Source organism: Pelophylax lessonae, assembly GCF_965119305.1.
Source record: "Pelophylax lessonae genome assembly, chromosome: 6".
NCBI lineage: Eukaryota > Metazoa > Chordata > Amphibia > Anura > Ranidae > Pelophylax > Pelophylax lessonae.
In genome coordinates this window covers 293210411-293228827 of record NC_138773.1, presented here as the reverse complement: position 1 = coordinate 293228827, position 18417 = coordinate 293210411, and the positions used below count along the sequence as shown (strand labels likewise).

The 18417-nt window shown below is 44.2% G+C and overlaps 1 protein-coding gene across 1 annotated transcript in view; it reads left to right on the top strand.

Moving 5' to 3' along the window:
• The window catches only part of DARS1 (aspartyl-tRNA synthetase 1), a 205618-nt gene that overhangs the window by 84264 nt on the left and 102937 nt on the right, over positions 1 to 18417 (top strand). The window contains exon 6 of the mRNA XM_082260094.1: positions 4431 to 4533. Within this exon, the coding sequence (XP_082116220.1) occupies positions 4431 to 4533 (103 nt within the window). The remainder of the gene's footprint in view (positions 1 to 4430; positions 4534 to 18417) is intronic.

Here is an 18417-nt window from a genome sequence, read left to right as displayed (position 1 = left end):
AACAAACACAAAGTACAGAGCCGCTCTGATCCTCTCTGTACATTCTGCCTGTGATCCAAGCCGTGTATTAGCAGCTCAGACCATAGTCATTCACAGGTGAGCGCTGGATGCCTGTGTGTTTTTTGGAGTAAGGTTTAAAAACGGCACCTGGAAACATATCGCCAACTCCCAGCCCTTTTTTTTAAGAATGCAACGGTAGGGATGTGGTTAAATTTTTTTTTTTTTTTTTTTTTGTGGTTTGTTACTCCTTGATAAAACAAAACCAAATAACAAATACGTAAAGATTTTTAGCACAGAGGATTTTTATCACTCTGTGCTGTAGCGTTTCTGTTTTCTTACTAAAATCCTGGACCCAGCAGCCCCAGTCTCCATCCCTGGGTGTGCTGGCTGCTCTGCAGGCGTGGCACACATTTCCCAAATGTCATGTTATTTTAGTGCAGCAAAATAAACATTCCTTGACTGTACCAGCCCTGGGATCCATTGTCAGGGAAAGGGTATAGGCCATTAGTGATTGTCAAGAGTGCTGAGTGACTGAAAACAAACACTGGCATACAGAGGGAGAAGGACTGCCGTCTTCACTGTACATTCACTATACAGGGGAAGGATGGAGGAGAATCACTATTTACTCAGCTATATCTAAGCACTGGGTGCACAAATGTGTATTGTATGATAGAATATCTTTATTTTAGATTACCGAGCTGCACAGGACTGCTGTGTTGCTCATACATATTAGGAAAAGGTAGAGATGGTATACTCTCCGCAGAATATTATGTCTAGGTATGCCATGCTAAGACAACATGGCTGCCATGCTGTGCTAGGCATAGGTAGAGATGGTATACTCTCCGCAGAATATTATGCCTAGGTATGCCATGCTAAGACAACATGGCTGCCGTGCTGTGCTAGGCATAGGTAGAGATGGTATACTCTCCGCAGAATATTATGTCTAGGTATGCCATGCTAAGACAACATGGCTGCCATGCTGTGCTAGGCATAGGTAGAGATGGTATACTCTCCGCAGAATATTATGTCTAGGTATGCCATGCTAAGACAACATGGCTGCCGTGCTGTGGACTTACCAAGCATCCTTACACAGTATGCCACCGGCCAGCATAGTGGTATCAAGGGTTAGCTTTTTCCCTTGCCCACACAGGACAGTTTACTTAAAGTATAACTAAAGGCTAAACTTTTCTTTCAGTTTTGGATAGAGTGAAGAGGAATTAGAACACCTGTCAGTTTTTATTGCCGTCTGTGCTCCCCGTTAAGGAGCTTCACCCTCTCTATTTTTCCTGTTTACCATTATCATTGAAAGTAAAAGAAAATCCCATAACGTGGGTTGTCTCCAGAAAAGTAATATCAGGGAAATCTTCCAATAGGGACACTAGTTCTGGTGACCTGGGGGTTCCCAAGGAATTCCCTTAACTTGCAGGGGTTTTCTCGTTTCCTGTTTGGCTATGGGACGGGAAGTGAAGGGAAATCCCTGCAATGGGACATAGATGGCAAAATAAATTTCTGACGGTTGTTATAACCCTCTCTTGCGCTATTCAAAATGAAAAAAATAAAAAGTTTTGCTGATAGTTCTACTTTCATTTCCCCAACAGTACATACTCACCTTTGTTTGCTCCCTCAAAGCTCCTTTCAGCCACTAGGACCAGGGAAGGAAAGTCCTGTGAAATGCCAGCCATAGATGGTTTGATGGTTGAACCTTCTGAACTGGTCGAGATTCAATCAATGTATGGGCAGGCTGATTGTACCCAAGTTGATCGATCAGCCAAATTGAGACCGCATGACTGTGCTGCTTATACCCTAAAGTAAAGGTGGTGTTCACTTCTTACCCTAGATATGCCACCATGCTGCTCATAAAGAACTACTTCCGATTCTGGCGTTCAAAAAACCAGAAGTAAAATTAAAACGAAGAACAAACGCATCTTAACATAGACTTTCTATAAGAACAATGAAAGAAGCCCGTCCACTATGATATATATAATATTCTATATATATATATATATATATATATATATATATATATATATATATATATATATATATATATATATATATATAGAATATTATATCAATTTTATCACTGTATGTATTTATATGTATGTGTGTGTGTGTATACATACAGTGCCTTGCGAAAGTATTTGGCCCCCTTGAACTTTTCGACCTTTTGCCACATTTCAGGCTTCAAACATAAAGATATAAAAATGTAATTTTTTGTGAAGAATCAACAACAAGTGGGACACAATCATGAAGTGGAACAAAATTTATTGGATATTTCAAACTTTTTTAACAAATAAAAAACTGAAAAATTGGGCGTGCAAAATTATTCAGCCCCCTTAAGTTAATACTTTGTAGCGCCACCTTTTGCTGCGATTACAGCTGTAAGTCGCTTGGGGTATGTCTCTATCTGTTTTGCACTTCGAGAGAATTAAATTTTTGCCCATTCCTCCTTGCAAAACAGCTCGAGCTCAGTGAGGTTGGATGGAGAGCGTTTGTGAACAGCAGCTTTCAGTTCTTTCCACAGATTCTCGATTGGATTCAGGTCTGGACTTTGACTTGGCCATTCTAACACCTGGATATGTTTATTTGTGAACCATTCCATTGTAGATTTTGCTTTATGTTTTGGATCATTGTCTTGTTGGAAGACAAATCTCCATCCCAGTCTCAGGTCTTTTGCAGACTCCATCAGGTTTTCTTCCAGAATGGTCCTGTATTTGGCTCCATCCATCTTCCCATCAATTTTAACCATCTTCCCTGTCCCTGCTGAAGAAAAGCAGGCCCAAACCATGATGCTGCCACCACCATGTTTGACAGTGGGGATGGTGTGTTCAGGATGATGAGCTGTGTTGCTTTTACGCCAAACATAACGTTTTGCATTGTTGCCAAAAAGTTTAATTTTGGTTTCATCTGACCAGAGCACCTTCTTCCACATGTTTGGTGTGTCTCCCAGGTGGCTTGTGACAAACTTTAAAGGGCACTTTTTATGGATATCTTTAAGAAATGGCTTTCTTCTTGCCACTCTTCCATAAAGGCCAGATTTGTGCAGTATACGACTGATTGTTGTCCTATGGACAGAGTCTCCCACCTCAGCTGTAGATCTCTGCAGTTCATCCAGAGTGGCTTCTTGGGCCTCTTGGCTGCATCTCTGATCAGTCTTCTCCTTGTATGAGCTGAAAGTTTAGAGGGACGGCCAGGTCTTCGTAGATTTGCAGTGGTCTGATACTCCTTCCATTTCAATATTATCGCTTGCACAGTGCTCCTTGGGATGTTTAAAGCTTGGGGAATCTTTTTGTATCCAAATCCGGCTTTAAACTTCTCCACAACAGTATCTCGGACCTGCCTGGTGTGTTCCTTGTTCTTCATGATGCTCTCTGCGCTTTAAACGGACCTCTGAGTCTATCACAGTGCAGGTGCATTTATACGGAGACTTGATTACACACAGGTGGATTCTATTTATCATCATTAGTCATTTAGGTCAACATTGGATCATTCAGAGATCCTCACTGAACTTCTGGAGAGAGTTTGCTGCACTGAAATTAAAGGGGCTGAATAATTTTGCACGCCCAATTTTTCAGTTTTTTATTTAACAAAGTTTGAAATATCCAATAAATTTCGTTCCACTTCATGATTGTGTCCCACTTGTTGTTGATTCTTCACAAAAAATTACAGTTTTATATCTTTGTTTGAAGCCTGAAATGTGGCAAAAAGTCGCAAAGTTCAAGGGGGCCGAATACTTTCGCAAGGCACTGTATATAGTGATAAAATTAAATAGAACATCTCTTCAAGAGATTCTGTGTAGACTCACCTAATAGGAGAAAAAAAAGGGGGGAAAGTCTACAATGACAGCGAGACATTTCTACATACCCCTCACATCATAGGTGGTATTATAGTTAGAGACGTCATATATCCCCACCTGGTGGGTAATCATATATGTATAAACCTTCTCCTCTAGAAAGGTACTTTTTTTTTTTCTGGGAATAGCTATAGTGGGGGTTTTCTCAAATTTGACTGCAAAAAAGCGAGAATGCACTTTAGGGCTCATTTACACCAGGTGCACTGGGACTGTACTGGGCAGCCTCTCACGGTGCAGTCCCAGAGCAAGACCAGGGGAAAATCCTTTTTCCTATGGTGTCAGTTCACATGCAGTATTGGCATGACATTTAAAAAAGGAAGAGGAAATTTAAAAAAAATCAAATGCATGCAAGCTGGGTTATTTTTATGTTTTAGAAAAAAAAAAGTTTAATATGTAAAGCGCAAACCGATAACGGATATGTGTAAATAAGCCTTAAAGCAAGCCAAAGGACAATCCTTTTCCAAAACTGCAACAATAATCTATTTTGTGTTTGTTTGCATTTTTTCCCTGCTGCTGGTTTGTTGTGTTAGCGCAATCAACAAGTGCACAATGCACCTGTACTGTTTCCTCTCCACAGGAAAGCAGTGTTTTCTGGTCCTGCGTCAACAGCAGTTCAACGTCCAGGCTCTGGTGGCGGTGGGAGAGCGGGCGAGCAAGCAGATGGTTAAGTTCGCTGCCAAGTAAGTAAGCAATTATATCCTGTTGTCACATGAAACAATGGTGGGAACCCAGTCTGTATGGGCTGGGACCATTTTTCACACATTCTCATCAATGCTTCGTTTGTTTAAGATGGAGAAGAAAGCGTAGTTTGGTGGGTTGGGGTGGGTTGCTCTGCACTTATTTAAAATTGTCACTTCACTATTGCTCCTAATACATTGCACTCACAATGAATCCCTGACCCGAAATCTATTGGAATCCGCTGAAGCAGCAGTCCATCCTGCCACTGGCCACGTTGCTTTCAGATCACATAACAAAAGCTTTGGCAAGCCTGGCAGGATTGAGGGCCCGGAGGGTTTTGTGCGTATGCAGATAGGAGAGGTTTCTGCAACTCTGCCTGGAACTTGGAGGATATTCAGTGTAAGAGAGCTCAGAGCGCAGAGGATGAGGTCTTCAGCTTCACAGATAAAAGGAATACGCAAACAAGCAATTCCAAAAAAGAAAAGACTTGAACAAGGTTTCTCTGTGTTATGAGCATTCTCTTTCAGATGACGTATTAGCTAGAGTACAATGATGAATACATTCACTTTAAACCCCATGCCAGCTAAAACTTTTAATTCTGTGTAAATTAAAGAAGGGTTAGAATTTTCTACAGGTTTTTATATCTGTCTGCGACTTCATTTAGGATTTTTTTCTCTCACTTCCTGTCTCTGTGACTCGGTTGTCATTGGGACAAGACACCCCGAGATCACCTTAGGCTCTATTCACACCTGAGCGATCCGAATCGCTGTGATTCTGCACGTGATTCTAAACTGCGGCAAATCATGGGACGCTTATGCGATACCGTTATTTCTTAATGGCACCCCAATCACGATGTAATAGCGGAAAATCGCAAAGCTTGTCGCTCAAAAAGGAGGAGCTTCTTTTGAGTGTCGGGTGTTGCGATTTTCCACGATTGCAGCGCGATTTATCACGAGACAATTTTGGCAAAATTGGGGTGCCATGTGGAAGTAATGGCATCGCACAACCGTCTGGTGATTTGGAATCACGGGCAGAATCACAGACATCCCTCCCGCGATTCGGAACACTCGGGTGTGAACGGAGCCTAAAGCCTGATAGAGGATCTGAACTTTCCACACTCTGCTAAATTAAGGGAATTATTTTAGCATTCTGTGTGTCTGTTGGAGAAAGATCTCCTGACTCACTATCCCTGTGACGCTCTTAATCAAGTGGAGAGACAGACAGTAATCTAGAAGCCTGACAGAGGTTTTTCTATTGCCATCCAAGTCCAACTAAAGCTAAAGAATTTTAGTTTGAAAGTTTCTTCCCCCTATCTGGGATTGGACAGTAAAAGGAGAAGCAGCACAGTGATGAGCTCATCTCTCACCGTACACCAAGCGGTGTGCTACTTGCACTACCGTACACCCGAATGGATTCTTGTGCTGCCTTCCACTACCCAACCACAGTGATCCTCCACCGCAAATGCGCCTAATTACCAGAATGATTTGACCCTCTAAGATAAATCAATATGTGCTTATGTACAAGGGATCCTCCATGGCACCATATAACATTCCTCTAATGGATATCCTTTGTGGCTCCAGGATTTTCATATAAAGAAAGCCAAGGATACTCCATAGTGTAAAACCATCTAAAAAGTTTTTTTTTTTTTTTTTTTAATTTCCAAAATCCTCACAAGCATAAACAAATAATGCCTTCAATCAGTAAGGCTGCATTCACACTTGAGCGTAGCGTTTTACCGCATTTTTTACCGCGATCTTCAGGCGTTTTTTTTTTTTTAGGCGTTTTTGTAGGCAGGCATTGACCTCTATCAAAAACGCTGGTAATCAGCCCAAAAAGAAGCTCATGTACTTTTTTCAGCTACATGTGTTTTGCAAAACGCTCAGATGTGAACAGGGGCCATTTAAATGAATGGGGTTTTACTTGTTGGGCGTTTTGGAACGTTTTTTTAGCGTTTTTGGAGCTGAAAAACACTCAAAAGCGCCCAGGTGTGAATGGAGCCTAAAAGCCAGTCTTGGTAATTGAACAGGCCGCTTCTGGACTCTGCGGTGCGTGATGATATCACAAACGTTGGCTCCGCCCTACATGATTTGTCACTTATGACGTTATCCAGGGAGTGGATTGGAATGTTTGACAGTTTTTCACTTGTTTATTAAGCACAGCACTCATTTTACTTGTATATTTACCAATATGTATCTGTTGGTGTGCTCGCAGCTAGTGATTTATTATACCCTGGAGATTGGTTTCTTTTTTTTAAACTTAATTTTTCCTCTCACCCAGTCTGAGCTTTGTTGTATGAGGGATCATAAAAGGCTAACGCTAGATTATATGAGGGATCATAAAAGGCTAACGCTAGATTAAACTCAAGTACTTGCACTTGTTGGAGGTCGTGATGTCACTGCCCTGCTTCTCTACCTCATCCAATCAGAGAATGCTTTGCATTCATTCAGAAAATGTAAAGTGTTTTCTGAATGGCGACCCTGCCAGGCAACCTATTCAGAGTTCAGCAGGCTAGGCGGTCAGCATTGGACCCAGAATCAAGTGAAGATCACTGGAGAAGCGGTGTCTACTTTAGGGATTTCCAGCCTCTAGGGGCCAGGTGTGATATAAAATTTCCATACCTGAAATTCCTTTTGAATAACTACTGGGTTTTTACTTTGTACTAAATAAAGGGAAAAGGCCAAAAGCTTGGAATCTGCTGCAATCTTCCTTCCTGCTGTGTTTTCAAACATTTGGCAGTGCTCTTCCTGGATGAGCCAAATGTTTGCAAAATGTCTTTATTGTTTGCACTTGGGCTCAAAACAAACGCAAGGTGCAGAGCCACTCTGATTGGCTCTATACATTGTGACTGTGATCTGAACTGTCCAGTGACAGCTAAGTCGCAGTTCATAGGTGAACTGGCCACCCACGTATGGCCTCATGTATACATAGCCTATGTTATTAACTATACAGCAGTATTGAGGTAGTTAAGGATATGGCTGTAGATTTGAAACCATTTTATTTTAATTCTGCATTCTTTTAGGTGTCATGTTTTTTTCTGATTCTTGCTCTGGTTAAAAACAAAATGAGAATCCATAGTTTATCCGCAACTGACTTGCAGAAAACATCCAAGGGTGCCGTATATAAAGTAATATGTGCCCTTGAAGCACAGAATGTTTTGTTAGCTCCAAATGTCTGAACTGAATAACCGTTGACCTTGCTGGGGAAAGTAGCCGCAGAGTTGTGAAAGGTCATTATCTTCACGTTCTCACTGATCTGCAATAGGACTTCATAGTTTTCTTAATCTTTGTGGTCACACAATATAATGCGATGCACTGCCAGAAAAGGTGCTCCGCCTGCTTTACCCTCCTTCACCAAGTCCTGCAATCTTTCAAAACGTCTTCCCCTTGTGTAATAAAACCAAAACATGTTCACTGATTGGCTGCCCTGCCCCACTATTTGCATCATAGTTTTACTATTTTTCACATGTACGTTACAGCCTTGAAAGTTTGCAAAAGATCCAGCAAACCGTATATTTAGGGCTCATTTACACAGCCGCTGTGGCCCTTATTGTGTGATTGAGCACCTTGTTTATGCAGCTTTAGATGTGTGCAGGTAGGGAGTTGTCTCCAAACTGCAGCCCATGGGCCGAATGTGGCCCTTTGCTTGCCTTTATCCAGCTCGCAAGGCACTATTCTTCCCACTGACACCAGAGGTGGGGCACTTCCTTCCAATGATTCCAATGATAAGGTACTATTACTTCTCCTGAAACCAATGATGGGGAACTATTCCTCCCACTGACACAAATGATGGGGAACTATTCCTCCCACTGACACAAATGATGGGCACTATTCCTCCCACTGACAGCAATGATGGGGCACTATTCCTTCGACTGACACCAATGATGGGGAACTATTGCTCCCGCTGACACCAATGATGGGGCACTATTGCTCCCACTGACACCAGTGATGGGGCACTATTCCTCCGACTGACACCAATGACCGGGAACTATTGCTCCCGCTGACACCAATGATGGGGCACTATTGCTCCCACTGACACCAATGATGGGGCACTATTGCTCCCACTGACACCAATGACAGGTAACTATTGCTCCCACTGACACCAATGACAGGTAACTATTGCTCTCACTGACACCAATGACGGGGAACTATTGCTCCCACTGACACCAATGACGGGGGAACTATTGCTCCCACTGACAGCAATGACGGGGAACTATTGCTCCCACTGACAGCAATGACGGGGAACTATTGCTCCCATGACACCAATGACGGGGAACTATTGCTCCCACTGACACCAATGACGGGGAACTATTGCTCCCACTGACACCAATGACGGGGAACTATTGCTCCCACTAACACCAATGACGGGGAACTTTTGCTCCTACTGACACCAATGATTGTGCACTATTCCTCCCACTGACACCAATGATGGGGCACTATTGCTCCCACTGACACCAATGATGGGGCACTATTGCTCCCACTGACAACAATGATGGGGCACTATTGCTCCCACTGACACCAATGATGGGGCACTATTGCTCCCACTGACACCAATGATGGGGCACTATTGCTCCCACTGACACCAATGATGGGGCACTCTTCCTCCCACTGACACCAATGATGGGGCACTCTTCCTCCCACTGACACCAATGATGGGGCACTCTTCCTCCCACTGACACCAATGATGGGGCACTCTTCCTCCCACTGACACCAATGATGGGGCACTCTTCCTCCCACTGACACCAATGATGGGGCACTATTCCTCCCACTGACACCAGTAATGGGGCACTATTCCTCCCACTGACACCAGTGATGGGGCACTATTCCTCCCACTGACACCAGTGATGGGGCACTATTCCTCCCACTGACACCAGTGATGGGGCACTATTCCTCCCACTGACACCAGTGATGGGGCACTATTGCTCCCACTGACACCAATGATGGGGCACTATTCCTTCTACTGACACCAATGACGGGGAACTTTTGCTCCTACTGACACCAATGATTGTGCACTATTCCTCCCACTGACACCAATGATTGTGCACTATTCCTCCCACTGACACCAATGATGGGCACTATTCCTCCCACTGACACCAATGATGGGCACTATTCCTCCCACTGACACCAATGATGGGCACTATTCCTCCCACTGACACCAATGATGGGGCACTATTGCTCCCACTGACACCAATGATGGGGCACTATTGCTCCCACTGACACCAATGATGGGGCACTTTTGCTCCCACTGACACCAATGATGGGGCACTATTGCTCCCACTGACACCAATGATGGGGCACTTTTCCTCCCACTGACACCAATGATGGGGCACTTTTCCTCCCACTGACACCAATGATGGGGCACTTTTCCTCCCACTGACACCAATGATGGGGCACTATTGCTCCCACTGACACCAATGACGGGGCACTCTTTCTCCCACTGACACCAATGACGGGGCACTCTTTCTCCCACTGACACCAATGACGGGGCACTATTCCTCCCACTGACAACAAAAATTGGGCGCTATTCCTCCCACTGACCACCAAACCTATGGCATGGTTTACTTACACCAATGCCAGTCCCTGTACATACATTTTTCTTTTTGCCCATGTATACATTTTACAGTACGCTACAATAGTTTTCTTTTTTTATGCTAAGTACATTATCTGAAAATACAAAAAAAAACGACTGTTGGCCCTTTAAAAAAAAACTAGCATGTATCTGAAATCTCAAACCATGTTTTCTGCCTTCCCAGCTATCTTGTGTGAACTACACACACAATAGGGAAGGAGGAAGGACATTTGTAGTCCATGTCAGAGACGTGAAGAGTTGCTTCTTCATAGAAACAGAGCAGCAAGTGAGCGTTGTCACCCTAGGGCAGGAAGGGAATTGCTGGCAGGATCACTAGGTGGAAGTAAAGGAAATGCCTGTGAAAGAAAACAAATGCAGCCTCCACATCTAAGTACTGGTAAGCTGCAATTTGTGTTCATGGGTTAGGTGCACTTTAAGGTCCTGTTAGGTCTTCCTAGGACTCAGTTGGTACCATTGACAATGCTGGCCCTTCATAAATAAGCACTGGGTGTGCAGGAGCCTTAAAATACTACAGCCAGCTACAGTGGTAATCATCATGTGATGACCCAGGCAGTAGATGGTTGTTGTTACGGAACAGGGCACCCCTGAGCAGGTGCCTCCGTTGACAGACGCTCCTAGTGCTTCCCGAGGGCTCCAAGCACTCCACCAGACACCGTAAGCACTTCAGACTCCACGAACCGCCGCAGCTTGGTTAGGGTCTTGGCATCTCCTACCCACCCTGGACCAACGACAAGGCCCCAGGTTCCTGTGGGTGAACCTCTCTTTCCCCAGAGAGTGCAGCAGAACAAGCTCTTATACAAGCTCTTATAAGAGCTTAGTGATTCTCTAAGGGAGTATGGAAGACCATAGCAATCCCTGCAGCAGATTCCCCCAATAACGAGACAAACCTCCGAGATGAGGGTAAAACAGGAACAACATTTATTGGAAGAACAGAGCACACTTTTATACAGAAATTGGAACATCCTTCCCCCAACAACCGCTTTCCCATTGGTCAATTGTAAAGTACTTGCAGTTCTCACTAAGGTCCTCTCCAGCATATGCAAATGAGGGCTTGAAAATGAGTCAACAGGGATTGGTCAGATAGCTTTGACCAATGCAAGGAGACAGAAGCCCCAGGGGGCAATCAATGTACACAATAGTCAGACACAGAACAATGGTTCCCTAACGAGCCCTCAATACACATCGCTCTGAGTGTCAATAGACCGCCCGTCTCCTCAGAACTTCCTTTAATGCCCATATTAGGAGTTGGCTTCCTGTTCCTTACAGTTTACAGGAATACGTTTTAGCTTCCAGGAGAGGCAAGGCTCCATTAGCCACATGTTTAAAGAAACACAAAAATGCATAACTCCCAGTCTACTGAACAGAACCCCTACATTCAACCCATCCCCAGATAGCCTGGATCTGAGCGCTCAACATATCCAAACAGCGCTCAGATGCCACAAACACAGTCAAATTGCCATGGGGTTTACGTTTAGCCTGGGCTGATGAGAGGGTCCATAGTCCCATTGCAGGAGGCGAGCAACCAGGCTTCTCCAACGCCCAGTGGCGAGATTGGTCTTGTCACAGTTGTCATGCTGCACATCATTTTAATTGGCATAATATTTGTCCTCCTATGTTTTGCTAAGTTTGCAAACACGTCACTCCTCTAAGTAGGGAAAAAATGAGCTCCCTGTCCTCTGTGCATCTGAAGTGTTCTTCAGTAATCACAGCTAAAACAAATTTACATTTAATTGTATATTTATTAGTTCTATTGGAGTGGTAGAAGCGTAAAAATCAGATTTTAAAGGGTAATTAATCTAGCTTGTCTTACAGCGTGATCTTTCTATAAGATGTAAACAGCTGGGATTTCCCAACCTCAGCTTTGATTGTCTGCGTGATTTCCCCAACCATTTATTGAAATATGTTTTTCGTGCCTGAAGGTAGCAGATGGGCCAACAATGAAAATGCCGGGTTGCCAGTTTGTAGAAGTGCATGTACAGGCGAAGAAGAAAAACAAAACTAGCTAGTACATCTCTGCAATACCTGCAAATGTTTCCATGCTTTGTTACAAAATATGGGAAAGTACAGAAAAAAAAACAAAGGTCCAGTGAGCGCCCAACTTTCTATGCACTCTGCCTCTGCTGCAATGAAACCCCAAGAAATGCTATTAGCCAGGACCAGTTCTCTCCGTGGACTACAGAACGCCTCCTCCTATGTTTCAGAGACAAGAAGGGGGTGGAGGTGTTGGTGGCCCTAAACTACTTCCCGTATTGGGGTTACAGCATTGCTCCTCAACTGTTACAGTATGGTGAGTGAGCATTGTCACCTTTAGGACAGGAAGTGTTACTGGCTGATCACCAGGTGAAAATAAAGGAAGAAAGCCTGAAAATAGAAGACTAATGCAGCTACTACATCTAAGCACCTGTGGGCTGCAGCATAAGAATTTTTGGTTTGCCAACATCCTTAAAGCTGAACTCTAGCTTTTGATATACTTACATAGTTGGCCCAAATGAACGATGTCCCTCACTAACATTTGAGGCCGCTGGATGTGGGGTATAAACTGTATGTAGCGGAGTGTACATACAGCATACAGCACTGTGTTCCGGTGTTCTAAAATTTCATCGGACCTGTGAAAATTCCGGACCCTCGTCACTTCCGGTGACGCTACGTCACCACCAGCTGGTGCGAGCCCCGGTGCGCGTGCTCACAAGACTTTTTCCAGGTCCGATGAAATTTTAAGACTTGGCAAACAGCTGACTGAGAGGAGGCGGGGTGGGTATGTGCAGTCCAGCAACTCCACTTCCGGGTCTATGCGTTCCAGACATAGATCTTTTTTTTGTTGTTTTCTTTTCTATCATTCCACACATTTACACACATTCCCTTACACACATCAAGAGAAATAATAAAATGTTTAATATTCATCGTAATCATAATTAGTATTTATATTACGCAGAAAAGGGAAATGCATCATGGGAAATGCAGTGCTTCTGGACCCCTGCACAGTGTGTTGGTATGTGATAAAAAAAAAAAAAAAAGAGTGTCCGCCTTTCCGTTCCATTGAAGTAAAGGGAATGTGTGGAATGATGGAAAAGAAAAGAACAAAAAAAAGATCTATGTCTGGAACACATAGACCCGGAAGTGGAGTTGGTAGACCGCACATACCCACCCCGCCTCCTCTGAGTCAGCTGTTCGCTAAGTCTTCAAATTTAATCGGACCTGGAAAATGTCTTGTGCGCATGCGCATCGGGGCTCGCACCAGCTGGTGGTGACGTAGCGTCACCGGAAGTGACGAGGGTCCGGAATTTTCACGGGTCCGACTAAATTTTAGAACACCGGGTTCGACCTGAGACTTCCTGTCTTATACCTGGAACGCAGTGGAGTTTATCTGATCGGCAAACAGCCATTCAGAGAAAACAATAAATCAAAAGCTAACTCTGAGTCAGAGGTTGTGACATCATCGGCCCGCCTCTCTAACTCAGCCAATCAGAGAAAGTTTTGTATTCATTGCTAGAATACATTGCTTTCTCTGAATGGCTGATCGAAGATCAGATAAACTCTACTGTGTTCCAGGTATAAGACAGGAAGTCTCAGGTTGAACCCGGAACACAGTGCTGTATGCTGTATGTAGCCTCAGCTACATACAGTTTATACCACAAATCCAGCAGCCTCAAATGTTAGGGACATAGTTCATTTGGGCCAACTATCTTAAGTATATCAAAAGCTAGAGTTCAGCTTTAAGAATGTTGGCAAACCTTAGATGTAGTGGCTGCATTAGTCTTCTATTTTCAGGCTCTACTGTGTTCTGGGTATGAGACAGGAAGTCTGGGCTTGACCCCGGAACACAATGCTGTATGTACACTCAACTACATACAGTTTTTATACCGCACATTCAACCGCCTCATATGTTAGTGAGGGACATTGTTTGTTTGGGCCAAGCTGGCCCAAATGAGCTATGTAAAGTATATCAAAAGCTGGAGTTCAGCTTTAGAGTAGAACTAAAGGGAAAATGTGTTGTGTTTTTTTTTCATTTTGATTAAAAAAACAGAGAATGAATTGCTGCTCCAGGTGAGTGTGGGAATCCCGAAGGCTGGATGGACTGGGTGCTAGCCCTGGCTCACGTCCGTAAGCATGGAATCAAAGGAAAAAAGATTGGCTGCACACCATGGCCCATCCAACATGTTTATTGAACATATAATCAACTGCCACCAGGACAAGGACACAGACAGAGGTAGAGGTGACACATTTCACACAAACATTGTCCTTGGTTTTGAAGAAGCACAATGTGTGAAACGCATCACCTCTACCTCTGTCTTTGTCCTTGTCCTGGTGGCAGTTGATTATATGTTCAATAAACCCCTTTGACTGGCAATGGTGTGCAGTCAATTTCTTTTCCTTTTTTTTCATTTTGGATAGACCTGTCAGATTTTTTTTTTTGAACATTTCTCTGCACTACCTTTCCCATAGCCAAACGGTAAAGGGGAGGAAATCCCTGCAAATTAAGGGAATTCATTGGAGAACCCCGAGTCACCGGAACCAATGTCCCCATTGGAAGATTTCTCCTCTATTACTTTTCTGGGGACAACCCAAAATTTGGGTTTTTCTTTTACGTTCACTTCCAATGGTAATAGTAAACAGGACAGATAGAGATAGGATCTCCTTAAAGCGGAGTTCCGGCCTCAGGGGTGAATTTTAGATAAAAATACCCCCGGGACAGTCAGGGCTAGTGCATTCCATAATGGATAGCCTCTGTACTGTCCCGGGTCGCACTTACCTTTTAGAAGAAATACTTACCTTTTAAAATTTCTTCTCCAGCGCTGCCATCTCAGGTGTGGGCAACTGAAGCCAGCGCATCCTCTTCTGCATCCTGTTTGGTGATGTCGGAGTCCCAGAATGCCCTGCACCGACCCCGCTCGTCACTTCTGGTGCAGGCGCGGCATCCCTGCACAGCTTCTGGGCATGCACCGGAAGTGACAAGCGGGGCCGGTTCAGGCGCATTGACTCCTGGGAGCGATGATGTTCAGCTCCCAGGAGTCATCGCAAGCCGGAAGGGACGGCGCGGGCCGCGGCCGCAGAGGGAGGAAGTGGAACGAAGGTGAGTATATTTTATTCAAAAACAAGGTAAGTGAACAAAAAAAAATCGGGAGCATCCATTTCTTTTTCAGGTGACCCTCAGCAAGCGGATTGCCCAAAATCGATTTTTTTTCGATTCCGAGGTCAGAACTCCGCTTTAACAGGGGGGGAAGACAGCAATACAAATTGGCAGGGGTTCTCATCCCTCTCCACTCCATCCAAAATGTAAAAAAAAAGTTTAACTTTTAGTTATACTTTAAGGTGCGAATGTATATTCTTGGATTTAGATACACTTTAAGTATTATACTTATTATATAAGTATTCCATAGTGGACCCTGCATGTCCAATCTTTTTTTTTTTTTTTTCCAGGGGTAATGATTGCCTTCTGAAGTTTTACAATGTCTGTCTGTGGCTTTAGGTATTTTCACTGCAGCCACAGGCTGATAGCAATCAGAAAAAAACGTCACACTAATAGCCTGGCATGAATTGACTTGTATAGCTAATTTCATGATAGTGTTTATATGTATTTAGATTCATAGCCTCAGATTCATTTCCCATGCTGTTTCCACTAGCTACTCTAACCACCAACATTCGATTCTTCTCATTTCTCATGCGGTTTCCACTCTAGCACCTTTACCACCACAGTGCTACTCTTCTCATTGCCCAGGCTGTTTAAACGCTTACATATACTGTTGCTACTGAAGTGACTGGCTTTAGGTGATAGAACAGTTTATGTAGGAGGATTTGTTTCATCTGTCTAAGTACAGAATTTAGACAACATTTCTCAGCTCCAGAGGGCAGGGAGCGTAGATCTGATGTCACACACTGCACACGGCCCTCCAGCTGTTGTGGAACTACACGTCCCATCAGGCATTGTAAAACTCTGACATTCACAGACATGACTAAGCATTATGGGAATTGTAGTTCCTGAACAACTAGAGGGCCATAGTTTGAAGACCCCTGGCATAGAGCATGAACAGCTTATAGTGCAGCTGTTAAGCTGGATATAGATCGAAAGTTTGAATCTACCTAAGACTATTCTTGTTCATAAGAAGTTGATCCAATGACCGCGGTCTCTCGAACATGCTTACTGAAAAATTTTTGTTCGATCAGCTCCGCAGCCACTGATTAGTATATTCTGATATTAGAGGAGTCCCCACTTTTGGAATACAATGACACAAAACTGAGGATTCCTTCAACCCGCTTGTGTGAATGGGGGAATCCATTTTTCTTTTTTGGATCAGCCAAGATCCATGTGTTGCCAGCCTAAAGCAGCCCATGGATGATTCCATTTTCTTTCCTTCCACCATAGGTGGAAGGAAAGAATCACTTGATTACCCTAACACAGCCAGTGTTGATGGGGGAATGCCTCCCTCAGAGCTATTGTGTTCTGCCGGCTGTCCTTCCCAGCTGGCAGAACACAACCATTACTGCTACCGGCTATACCCGCCAGCAGTAATAGCATGTAAAAAAAAAAAATGGACAGGCTGGTTGTACCCAAGTTAATCGATGGATCGACTTTGGTACAAACAGCCTGTCTATACATAGATCGAAATTTGACCATTTGCTGCTGAACTGGATGAATTTTGATCTGTGCTTTATGCTTTCACTGTGTCTCTTGAAGCTGTACTTTGATTGACAGCTCCAGCTTTTGTTTGGCCTGAGGGGTTTCACTCCCCTATTCATTGTAATTGAGCCATTATTCTTCAGCTCTTGACCAGCTCGACTCTACCCTGAAGGGCCACCCATACCGCTCGCCCCTCTTCAATTAGCCATCAAAGGTGTATCTTCCTCTCTCGCTCATACTGATGTAATTAGTATTTTGTGCTGCGCTAATTACTGCTAGCAGAAATTCTGGTTTCCAGCCAGTGATATTAATTAGCATTAAGAAGTGGCCAGAATGTTCTTAGATGTCCAGTGATTTGTCACAGACTGGCCAAACTTGATTTGCTGTCCACCAGTGATGCCCCCTAGACTGGCCACAGGCAGTACAATAACAATGAGTGTTGTTCACAAGCATCACTTGTAGTTATCAGGATGGCCATAATGTTGATGGCCATCCTAAAAGTATGGATGGCCATACACTAAGTGAATTTATTTTCAGCAACAAGAGGTTGCACTTGAGGAACACCTTCCTGAAGCCGTCGGCCATCTTACTATCTGGTCTCTTGGCCCTCCAGGCATCTCCCTCCTTAAAAATCCCCTGCACCACCTCTTGGAGCCACATCATCCAGCCGTGGACCCCTGTGTTCCTGCAGACCACCTAACAGATGAGCTATTTTATACTGTTTTAAATGTGAGCAGTTTTCCTGTACCTGCCTTACCCTTTTAATTAAACTGATAACACTTACACCGCATTCACACTGAAGCGGCATGACTTCGGGGGCGACCTGTGAAGTCGCGTGCAGCGCGACTTTGGCACGACTTGCACGGACTCCATAAAATTAATGTCAATGCAATTCGCTCCAGGTTGCCCCGAAGTAGTACAGGACCCTTTTTCTAAGTCGGAGCGGCTGGTGTCGCTCCTATTAGAACCGTTCCTGTACTACACAATGGACCACGACGGTGCACGACTTGTCAGGCTGACCAAGTCGCCTGACAAGTCGTATTAGTGTGAATGGACGGCACTTAGTGCCGGGTCACACTTGTGCGATGCGGGAAGGCTGCGAATTCGCAGCCTGTTCCCGCATCGCAAATGCACATCTGGCAGTTCACACTGCCATATGCGATACGCAGGGGGTGTCAATGAAATGTTAACGACACCCCCAGTTTGATCCGCCAGTGTGAACCACTGTGCGATCCGATCCTGATGCGGCTGGAAAAAAGGGTCATGTGCGTGTTTTGTGCGGATACAGTGCGAATTCAGCCATACAAATTGTATGGCTGAATTCGCATCCGCACCTCCGATCGCATGTAATGAAGGAGCAGTGCGCTCCGAATTACATGCGATCGGCGCACTCGAAGAAATGTGAACCGGCCCTTGGAGGCGCTCTGCTTTTTGTTTTTATTCCCAGAACTGGACGACTGTGCTGTAGTTGTCATTCAGCTATAGCACAGTTTGCAAATCATTAAAGTGGAACTAAACTGTTCAATTTAACAGCTTCAAAAAATCTTTACATTCCCTGCATATGATGGGAATGCTAACTGTCACATTGGTTAGGCTGTCACCCAAACTGTCAAACCATCAAATGGCTGGAGTCATTACTGTTCATGTGTAGCTCCATGGCAGTTGATGATTAAACAGAGGCTAA